At 43.2% G+C, this 11,252-nt stretch overlaps 2 protein-coding genes across 2 annotated transcripts; both read left to right on the top strand.

Moving 5' to 3' along the window:
• Nucleotides 1-549: 549 nt before the first annotated feature.
• On the top strand, nt 550-7,664 carry LOC149623101 (uncharacterized). Its single transcript, XM_089853269.1, has 15 exons — nt 550-635; nt 1,084-1,149; nt 2,200-2,297; nt 2,490-2,657; nt 2,930-3,094; nt 3,216-5,648; nt 5,781-5,813; nt 5,876-5,995; nt 6,060-6,356; nt 6,419-6,472; nt 6,545-6,583; nt 6,656-6,694; nt 6,757-6,795; nt 6,863-7,315; nt 7,597-7,664. Exons 1-15 carry the CDS (start codon nt 550-552, stop codon nt 7,662-7,664), a joined length of 4,158 nt encoding a protein of 1,385 aa, XP_089709395.1.
• A 20-nt stretch (nt 7,665-7,684) lies between these two features.
• On the top strand, nt 7,685-11,017 carry LOC149623100 (uncharacterized). Its single transcript, XM_089853268.1, has 6 exons — nt 7,685-7,694; nt 8,018-8,089; nt 8,140-8,208; nt 8,290-8,313; nt 8,374-8,511; nt 8,568-11,017. Exons 1-6 carry the CDS (start codon nt 7,685-7,687, stop codon nt 10,901-10,903), a joined length of 2,649 nt encoding a protein of 882 aa, XP_089709394.1. The 3' UTR covers nt 10,904-11,017.
• Nucleotides 11,018-11,252: the final 235 nt, after the last annotated feature.

The following is an 11,252-nucleotide window of genomic DNA, read 5'->3' as shown; positions in this document are numbered from 1 at the left end:
GGTGGTCTATAAGTCGGACTGAAGTAAATACTAACCGTTCTCCATTCCTACTTCTAAAATTAAATCTATTCCCGATTTAAATAAATTAAATGTAAAATTCGATCAATAAATGATCTTGTATGAATCAGTGTTTTTTTCCCTACGTTAAATGATACGCGGCAATTTCGCGAGTTTGTTAAAATTTATGCGTAGCATTCATAAATTTAAAAGTTATTAAATCTGCCTCAGTCATTTAAGAGCCAGTTTTTCGATTGATAAGAAGATAAATTTAAACTTAAATTTGCATTAATTTTTTATAATCTGCAAACTATTTGAAAATTGACACCATACTCTATGCTGATACATTAAAGATGATTTGACAAGTTGAAAGAGACCGATAATTTCCGAAATAAATGCGAAAATCAGAGTTATAAGGACTGGGGTAAGCATTTAGGTACTCAGTAACGCAGTTTGGTTGGGATATACAGTCTCACTTGGGTGTTGAAAGCTTTAAGTTTAGGAACCCAAGAAAGAAGTGTCTCGCGAAACTTCTAGCACAGGCGCCCAGCTATGGGTCTTTACAGCGTTGGCTTTATAGTGAGCGCTTTGTTACTTACATCAAGCGTTCTGTGTGATACTTCGCAAAATGAATTAAGGTATTTAAAACATTTTTAAAAATTTCAGGTTTTGTTAAAGGCCGACTTCCATCGAACTGAAAACCGAACATCGAGACTAACAATGGAGCGACCGTGCCGATTTTCGAATCCCCGCTGGGGTAAAAGATGGAAGGGTTCTAGCTAACTGAAAGCCGTACAATGTGGTTCTAGCGAACTGAAGATACGCAGTAGAGAATTTCCTTCAGGGGAAAGCAAAAATTCGAGAGGAGATGAATTTAAAAGGATTTCTTTTGTTCATCTTCAGTTCGCTAGAACAACTGATTGCACGGCTTTCAGTTAGCTAGAACCCTTCCAACTTTTGCCCCAGGGGAGCTTCGAAAATCCGCACGGTCGCTTCATTGTTAGTCTCGATGCTCGGTTTTCAGTTCGCTAGAACCCTTTTCGCTGGAAGTCGGCCTTTAAAACTGTATTAATACATCGTTTTCAGATTAGGAACATTTATACCATTTACACAAGGAAACGAGGCTACTTGGTACTGCATTTTGTCCGACAAGTAGCCTGACCTCCTGCTGTAAATGGTAGCAATCCTCCTAGTATGAAAACTATATATACCACCAGAAGGGGATAATAGAAGAAGGATGACACTCTGTATCCTCTTAATACTTTAGTTATGTAACGTCATTCTTCTCAGGCTCATGCACCATTTTGTTTGCTCTCTCGCTCATCAAACTTCAGATGGGCATCGCACCGTGCTAGGGTGAATTCTATAATTGTTTGGTACTAAATCCGCAGCAAGCAATCTTGACGTGGGACAAAAATCCACAAGCGCATACGTCTAGCCAAATAGTTAAACGCTAATAGAGTAATGATGAGGGAACTATTTATCGCGCATGTAAATTCGATTTAGTAACCTTGCTCCAAATGTAAAATGATGTTGGGAAGAATGACGTTACACTTACCCCACTTTGTGGTGGTACAGTTCTCTCGAAGAAAAGTATTATATACTTCTGATACCACTTAACTTAAGGTATAAATTTCTGATTTTAGTGTTGGAATAAATTAGGTTAGGGGTTCCAGTATTGGAACTAATGAAACTAAATTTAAGTTTTTACCCGCACATTGCCTAAAACTTAGTAAAATTTCTTTTGATTTTAACTGTGTTAAGTTCCTCCGTTTAAATTTTGCGGCTTCATTGGTGGAGTTTCTGATGAAGCTATCTAATTAGTTCAAAGTTGAAGCCACGAGTTACAATTCGGACCAAAATTCAAAAAAAAAAAAAAAAATTGAGAAGGCACGCGTTTCTGAAAATAATTATACCAGGGATAAGGGAGGTGAGATGAATGGGAAATGGTGATGGGCGAACTGCGGCACCGTATCTCTCCCAATGTACCTCGCCTTACCTAACCGTTGAGGATGATGGGAGGACTACGTTTGCCGTAGGTGGGGGTACAGAGGCAACGCTATAGGTATGGGGGTTCCCACTCCATTCCTCTCTCCTTCAAGTTAATACGGTTTTGCGCGTTACCGCATCAAACGTTATGCACTGAAGGGCAAACTCGAAGGAAAAAAGGTTAACTTTGGGAAATATTATATTCGTGAATAGGGATGAAGAAATTTGCCCAAAGACGTCAGAATCGACACCAAAATGCTTAACGACCTTTGACTTATCGATTACGAAGCGAATATGCGAAACTCAAAACGGTAAACTAGCTTCTCTTTGTCAAATATATGCAAAATCGTAAGTCAGTGAAAAAAAAATGATTAACTTGAAACCAAGAACATCTTGATAAAATTAAAATATGTCAGCTTTTTTCTAAAGATTGATACAAAGTTGCGTATATAATTAATATTAAATTACAACTTTGATAAAAACAAACTTTTCTTAAAATACAGTCGTACAAGCGACGCTTATAAGTCCACCGTCTTACGAAAGAAACACATGCGGTCGTCTTCGAGTTATCGAATCCCTTTTCGAGGCGGAGAAATGGAAGTTTCAAAGATATTTGCAATTTTCCATATCGGAATCCATGTCTGGCGATTGCTTGAAACTTGTGACGCAAAGTGCGAAACTCTCGATTATACCTAACCAAGAACCCACATACGTCCTGAGAACGTTTAGGTTTCCATCTACTCCTACCAAGGTCCTCCTATAGTTAGAAATATTTCGGTGACGCGTGATTGAATGTGGAACAATGATTGGGGGGACCCGAGATCACGGTGTCCGCGAAAGACCAATTCTATCTTTGAATGATCTCAGGTCTTATGTTGGTTCTTGATCGAATTTATTCAAAGTTGATAAAAAGCTAATTCACCTCAATTTCTGCTGACAACAGAATCTCAACGAGTCTACATAATAACGGACCGTGACAATTGGACAGAAAAAGAGGGAGTTATAACTGGAGTGTCTTTGGACGATCAAGCCATCATTCTAGCTCATAACCGAGTTAATGAAAACCGAATTAATGCCGCTTTTGAGAAATGCGAGGCCATGAGTAAAGGTTCGGTCTTAGATAAAATAAACACCACATTTCTTTCGTTAAGAGCTAATTTGTTTAGTTTACCACGCGGATTTGTTTGATTTCATATATAATTACCCAATTTAACGCCCAATTTTGTCAGATGAATCGTCCATCTTCGAAAACGAAGATTCCGAAATGCAGAGCGATTACCCGACATTTAAACATAACTATGAGGAATCGCATACCCCTTCCGCTTACCCCGCTCAACCTCACCACCCACCTCAGCATTATCCAGATTATCCTAAACCCGCCCACTCGCCGTATCACACTACGGCATCTTATTCAACACCCCAAGTTCATTCTTATTCTTATAGCTTACCCAACTACGGATTTAAGGGTTCTGTACGAAAACTGTTCTACAATACGACTGAATACAGTTACCCGGTTTCATCGTACAGCGTCCCAGCTACGCATCCAGTAGAACCGAAATACGCGTACCCTAAACAATACGCTTACCCTAATCCCTACGCTGCACCGGCTTACCCTAATCCTTACGCTTCACCGGCTTACCCTAATCCCTACGCTTCACCAGCGTACCCTAATCCTTCTTCGGTACCTATGTATCCTAAGCCTTACCACTCTGCACCACTGTACTCTAATCGTTATCCTGCAACAGATTATTCCCAAAATTATTCTTCAAGTTACTCACATTCGAATTATTCAGCCCCAATTTATTCTAAACCACACACAGCACCAATATATCCATCTTCGAACTATTCCGTACAAATTTCTTCGAAATTATACCACCCGGCACCGGCATACCCTCAAAATTATTCTTCAAGTTATCCAAATCCAAAATATTCACCACCCCTATACTCTAAACCAAATTATTCACCTTCAAACTATTCTGCACCGACTTATCCTAAACATTACACGGGACAAACTTCAAACTATTCTCATCCCCAACCTTATTCTACATCGGCGTATCCCCAAACGTACCCCGCTTCCAATTACACACATTCTCAAACTTATTCTGCACCGGAATATCCTCAACCTTATCCTGCACCGGCATATCCTCAACCTTATTCTGGGCCGGCATATCCTCAACCTTATCCTGCACCGGCATATCCTCAACCTTATTCTGGGCCGGCATATCCTCAACCTTATTCTGGGCCGGCATATCCTCAACCTTATTCTGGGCCGGCATATCCTCAACCTTATCCAGCACCGGCATATCCTCAACCTTATCCTGCACCGGCATATCCTCAACCTTATCCTGCACCGGCATATCCACAACCTTATTCTGCTTCCAATTACTCATATCCTCAACCTTATTCTGCTTCCAATTACTCATATCCTCAACCTTATTCTGCTTCCAATTACACATATCCTCAGCCTTATTCTGTACCGGTGTATCCTAAACCTTATTCAACACCAGCGTATCCTCAAAATTATTCTGGACCGACATATCCTCAACCTTATCCTGCACCGACATATCCTCAACCTTATTCAGCTTCCAATTACACATATCCTCAACCTTACTCTCCTTCCAATTACACACATCCTCGACCATATTCTGCACCGGTATATCCTCAAAACTACCCTGCTTTCAATTACACAAAACCTCAACCTTATTCTGAACCGGCGTATCCACAAATGTACGCGCCAAGTTACACTGCTCCCAATTACACGCAACCCCAACCTTATTCTGCACCTGCGTATCCTCAACCTTATTCTGAACCGGCGTATCCTCAAAAGTACCCTGAGCCAAGCTACCCATATCACAATTATACGTACCATGAACCTTCTTTCGCGCAAGCTTATCCTCAAAATTACCCAGAACCAAGTTATTCATCTCCAAATTATACGTATCCTCAACCGGCCTATCCTCAAAAGTACCCTGAAAATTACTCCGTACCTGCTTACCCTCAAAAGTACCCAGAACCAATTTCCCCAGCTTCTCAACCTTATCCACCCAATTATCCCGAACCTTACCATGAAGAGTATACGGGTGGAACACTCCCATCCGAATACAGATACATCAATTCCACCAACACGCGCCCTGCAAAAGCTAATTACGTGTCACCTTCAAATTACTCTTCTACGGATTATCAAACTTACCCAGCTTCAAAGTATAAATACCCTATTCCTTCATACCCTAGTTATCCAGCTCCTGGATATCCCAACTACGCAAACCAAAATTATCCTAGTCAACCAGCTCCAGTTTATCCAACTGCAACAAATTATTTCTATCCCGAAACATCTCACCCAAGCTACGCTTCACCGTCAAACCACTCAAGCTACCCATCCCCAATTCCAGCTTATCCAATTCCTAACTATCCTTCCCCTTATCCTCACTACGAGCGGGGGAACGAAAGTTATATGACGAGCGGAACGTACTTTCCGGCACCAATCGTAGCTGCGGAAAACTATATTAAAACTAATATTCCGCGGTCAACGACGCTTTTAACCATCAATTCTTTACCCTACGCAGTACCACAATACGCCTGTAAATCATACCCCACGAAATGTCCAACCTGCTTGGACAAACTAGACGACTACGCGGATGAGTCCCTATGCGGCTACGACTACGGTAATAAAAACAATACTGTACACTCGAACAAAACAAGAATAGTTCAACTCTTTACGTAATCACGAAAGAGTTGAATAACTTCATAGTCCTACTTTGGGCTAAAACTAATAAATTCTAAATACAACATTACAGTGCTAACAGTGGACTTCCAGCCTCGTTACGAAAGTAAGAAATCAAATATATTTGCAGACTTTTTCCACAGTTTAAAGTCAACTTGTTAACTTTAGACTACAAAGAATGTCACGTTATGGAAGTCTTCAAAGTACTGGTCGGAGAATCTAAAATGATATCCCCAGTTTTGTTTTACAACGGAAACCACGAGTGCCAATGCGACTTCATGCAGAATTGTGAGATTTTCCACGAAAATCTTGCAATGGCTTGAAACTAAAACACTCTTTTTTAAAAAATAAGTTGCCGGACCCGCCATACTTTTACTATCGGCAGACGCCTTGGTTAAAGACAGTGATTCTTACGTCGAAATAGACATATCCAAAGTCAAAGTACTTAGGTACTCCTATCACAACTTAGTCTACGTCAACCGATACATCTCGGAATGTCGTAAACCGTACCATCCGGTTCTACAAATCAAAGACGGCGGCGAGGAACACCCTACTTACGGATCTTGTCCCGAAAACGATTACACCTGTCCTCTTTGTTACCAGGACTATCCTGAACTATCGAAAGAAAAATTTTGTGCCGCTAAATTCGGTACGTCCCATTTAAACACCATTGATAAGGAACGTGATTAAAATTTGTATTTCAAACGGCAGCTATCGTTTTTGCCTACGGTCTGGAGTTGAAAGATCATCATGCTCAATCGAAGAGTAAGTCAATATTGGTCAAATAAGGCTAAACTAGTTCTAAATATTTTTGGGGGGGGGGGTTAAAATCAATAGAAGTAACCGGTTACGAAAGACCTTTACTTGAAGTACAAAGTAAGTTTGAATATTAAATCATTGATGCAATGATTTTTTAATTTATATTTATTCAATATTAAATTAAATTAGCTACCGAAATGAAGGGTGAAGAAATTTACAACGTCATCGGTAATATATTCATCTAGCATTTAATTTTTTCCTTATTACTGACTTTAAACATCACCCCACAGTGTCAAACAAGGCCGAGAAACAACTGGTTTATCAACAAGGTACTACCCACATAATCAAGTAAACCAATCATAAAACATTGCTTAACACCGATCTTAATTCCCTTAGAGTTTCAACTACCAAGTTCATGTTCCCACTATCATCTGAAGGGTCTCTTTGACGTTAATCCATACGGCGATACTAAGAAAATTGATTACGAATACACCATTCACGCTTCCGAGGCATGCGGATGTTCAGTCCTGGAACGAGGTCCTGGTTACGCGATACTTTTATCCGACGTTGAGATCCCTGATAATAAATACGAGATTCAATTAACCAATAAACAAGCCATCTATGGATTACCCTACGGGCCCGCTAAAATTCCTAAATGCGGAGAAGCGGTTGAAGGTGAAACTCACCAATACGAAACGCCAATTCCTCCTCCGCCAATGCCCGTGAGCTCTTACGCGCAACCCGAACATGATGGAGTACCTTGCCCAGATTCCCTGGGAAATACTTGCCCTAATTGTTTACCATCGGTTACACCACTCATTGAAGAAGTCTTCTGCAGCGCTAAGTTTGGTATGTACGCGCGTGGTGAAGCGTTGATTTAAAGGAGAAAATATAATGAGAGGAATAGAAAGTTGGTCTTTGGCAAGGCATTAATAGAAGGCACTTTCGAGTTTTAAAGAACTTCATTGTTTTTGGCGTTTCCGACACGGGAACTAAAAAGTAATTCAGAAACCGAAAGCTCAGATAGTTGGCATTTTCAAAACCATAGCCTTCTACTCTTCTTGTTTGTGCTCTCTTTCATGGTAATCCCTCCAAGTATTACGATAACAATTTGGTTTTTTAAATTATAGTTGGAGTAATTTACGTGCAAGGAAATGGTAAAATACCAAGTTACCAGTTACTCCCTAAGCAGGGATAGATTTAATTTTAGAAGTAGGAATGGAGAACGGTTAGTTTTTACTTCAGTCAGACTCATAGTCCAGTATAGAGACCCCCCCTCCAACACGTAACGAAAATTTTAAATTTCCTGATAGGCTCACTTAAACTACGTTTTGATGATGCTGCTGACGGGGACGGCAAAAAATACGTAATTCCTTTTTACCTCTGTCGCTATGACCCTCCCGCCTCTTCTTTCATACCCCTCCGTCCCGTGGAAAGGGGGTCTAGGACTTTGACGCGCGCCCAGATTACTCTGTTCTCCATTCCTACTTCTAAAATTAAATCTATCCCTGCTAAGGAATGGAGTTAAGTCACGTTTTTTCTCACTAACAGGTCAATTTTACGGACTTGGAAACGCGACGGGTGAGGATGAGTACCAACACTATCCTAAAATTGTAGTGAAGGGTAAGTTTACCTTAAAGATTTAAAGAATTCAATATCAGATTGATGAACAGGTTCCGAATTTTCCCTAATTACAGAGGATCCTTACAAGGCCGAACGTGAAGTCACAGTTCAAACTTCCAGTAATTGCCTTCTAACTTTTAAATATTTAAGTTAAAATCATTTTTTAAACTAAAAATGCATTTCTCACTCCCCACGAGCAGTTACCCAAGAAAAAGCGAAACGAGGTAATGTAAATTTTTTCTAGGCACGGTTGATACTCAGACTAAACCGCAAAAATTTTACAGATACCTACGGCGGGAAATGCCTTCGAGGTGCTCTATATGTCGAACAAGATGTTACCCCATACAAAACTTACGAGCCAATACACGGAGTCATAAACTACATCATTAAAAAGGGTTGTAGTTGTCCATACTTGGAGTACCGTAAGTTAAACGTCGCAACACAGGTATAAATAAACTTACATTATCAATACCAACAGCCATTGGATACGCCCTACTTATCAGCCCCGACAGACCTATCCAATACAACGGTACTGACTACATATTCTCGTCCGACGTTTACGTGGTTCCTCTCAGTCACGGCAAGACGTCGTTGCCTACTTGCAAGCGCACCCACACCCATCACCATGGTCCTCAAACGCCACCTATAATCTATAACGCTGAGGAGCCAAAACATACTCTGTACAAGAGAGATGCTGACTACGGAAAATCCTACAATTCAAGTGGTTACGAACCCGCTAATTACACCGCACCGGCTCCTTACGGAAAGGATTACCCAGCCCCGGCTCCTTACGGAAAGGATTACCCAGCCCCGGCTCCTTACGGAAAGGATTACCCAGCCCCGGCTCCTTACGGAAAGGATTACCCAGCCCCGGCTCCTTACGGAAAGGATTACCCAGCCCCGGCTCCTTACGGAAAGGATTACCCAGCCCCGGCTCCTTACGGAAAGGATTACCCAGCGCCGGCTCCTTACGGAAAGGATTATCCAGCGCCGGCTCCTTACGGAAAGGATTACCCAGCTCCGGCTCCCTACGGAAAGGATTACCCAGCGCCGGCTCCCTACGGAAAGGATTACCCAGCGCCGGCTCCCTACGGAAAGGGCTACCCAGCTCCGGCTCCTTACGGAAAGGATTACCCAGCTCCGGCTCCCTACGGAAAGGGCTACCCAGCTCCGGCTCCTTACGGAAAGGATTACCCAGCTCCAGCTCCCTACGGAAAGGATTATCCAGCGCCGGCTCCTTACGGAAAGGATTATCCAGCACCGGCTCCTTACGGAAAGGATTACCCAGCTCCGGCTCCTTACGGAAAGGATTACCCAGCTCCGGCTCCTTACGGAAAGGATTACCCAGCTCCGGCTCCTTACGGAAAGGATTACCCAGCTCCGGCTCCTTACGGAAAGGATTACCCAGCTCCAGCTCCTTACGGAAAGGATTACCCAGCTCCGGCTCCTTACGGAAAGGATTACCCAGCTCCGGCTCCTTACGGAAAGGATTACCCAGCACCAGCTCATTATCCGACACCAGTTTATCAAGCCAACTATTCCTTACCGGACAGTTATCCAAAACCAAATTACACGGCGCCATACGCTTCAAATTATTCTATTCCGTTATACCAAACGAATTACACTTTACCAGCGCCAGTTTCTTATCCGGCGCCATCTTATCCAAAACCTGCGCATCACCACGATCACTATTCGGCGCCTTATTCGAAACCTGCGCCTTATCACGATCACTATTCGGCACCTTATTCGAAACCGGCTCCTTATCACGATTACTATTCAGCTTACCCGGCTCCATACTCGAAGCCAGCTTACCCGGCACCATACTCGAAGCCAGCTTACCCGGAACCATACTCGAAGCCAGCCTATCCGGCGCCTTACTCGAAGCCCGCTTACCCGGCGCCTTACGCGAAGCCAGCCTACCCGGATCCTTACGCGAAGCCAGCCTACCCGGAACCTTACGCGAAGCCAGCCTACCCCGCCGATTATTCAAGCAAAAAAGGACACTCTGCCCATTACGAAATGAAGTACTCACCAGAATACCCAGCGAACTACTCGGCGCCAGCACCGTACTACCCAGCGCCAGCCTATCCAGCACCAGCTTATCCAGCGCCAGCCTACCCGGCACCAGCCTATCCAGCACCAGCTTATCCAGCGCCAGCCTACCCGGCACCAGCCTATCCAGCACCAGCTTATCCAGCGCCAGCCTACCCGGCACCAGCCTATCCAGCGCCAGCTTATCCCAAACCCGGCTACCCGGCGCCAGCCTATCCAGCGCCAGCTTACCCCAAACCCGCCTACCCGGCGCCAGCCTATCCAGCGCCAGCTTATCCCAAACCCGCCTACCCGGCTCCAGCCTATCCAGCGCCAGCTTATTCCAAACCCGCCTACCCGGCCCCAGCCTATCCAGCGCCAGCTTATCCCAAACCCGCCTACCCGGCCCCAGCCTATCCAGCGCCAGCTTATCCCAAGCCCGCCTACCCGGCACCAGCCTACCCAGCGCCAGCTTATCCCAAACCAGCCTACCCGGCGCCAGCTTATCCCAAACCAGTTTATGGACCACCTCCAGTGTATCACTCACCCGCGCCCTACTCTGCACCTCATTATCCGGCGCCTAGCTATCCGAAACCGGCGCCGTACTATCCAGTGCCAAAACCAGCTTACTACGAAGCTCCAGCTTACCCGAAACCAAATTATCCGGCGCCGACCTACCACCATAAACCAGCTTATCCCGAAGCACCTTACGAAGTATATCCGAAACCGGCACCCGCTTCGTCCAAGTACAAAAGGGATGTCACTTACGCGTTAGGCAAATAATTTGAGATGAAACATTCGTTGCTCGAAATGGGTCAATATGATCTGATTGCAAATATAAAATGTTAATAAATTAATACAACATTTAAAAGTGTTTATTTTTCTATAAGATATTTCGAGCCAATAAATATTGCTATGTTTATTTCAAAAAACCGGGTTTTTTTTTTCTCATTCAACATCATCAGTTTATAAACAATGATTTTTTAATAAAACACATCATTCCCTTTGATTCATGTTTGCGATGTTTGTCATATTTTGACGTCAATGTTGACCGAACTTGCCCAGAAATGTGCATTCTAGGCCGGTTTTAATATTACGACAAATACTTCTAGTAACACCATCAACTTATGAA

Source organism: Phalangium opilio, unplaced genomic scaffold (genome assembly GCF_054372755.1).
Source record: "Phalangium opilio isolate 3A_F unplaced genomic scaffold, DU_Popi_V2 ptg000113l_1, whole genome shotgun sequence".
Lineage (NCBI taxonomy): Eukaryota > Metazoa > Arthropoda > Arachnida > Opiliones > Phalangiidae > Phalangium > Phalangium opilio.
The sequence above is the reverse complement of the archived record's forward strand: the minus strand, read 5'-3'. Positions and strand labels throughout refer to the sequence as shown.

Excerpts from the sequence above, each read along its gene's own strand:
- LOC149623101 (XM_089853269.1), top strand. The coding sequence starts at position 550 with ATGGGTCTTTACAGCGTTGGCTTTATAGTGAGCGCTTTGTTACTTACA. Across the intron at positions 2,658-2,929 it reads CTTGAAACTTGTGACGCAAA|AATCTCAACGAGTCTACATA; the intron begins GTGCGAAACTCT and ends TGCTGACAACAG. Across the intron at positions 3,095-3,215 it reads ATGCGAGGCCATGAGTAAAG|ATGAATCGTCCATCTTCGAA; the intron begins GTTCGGTCTTAG and ends CAATTTTGTCAG.
- LOC149623100 (XM_089853268.1), top strand. Across the intron at positions 8,090-8,139 it reads TCCTAAAATTGTAGTGAAGG|GTTCCGAATTTTCCCTAATT; the intron begins GTAAGTTTACCT and ends ATTGATGAACAG. Across the intron at positions 8,209-8,289 it reads AGTCACAGTTCAAACTTCCA|TTACCCAAGAAAAAGCGAAA; the intron begins GTAATTGCCTTC and ends CCCCACGAGCAG.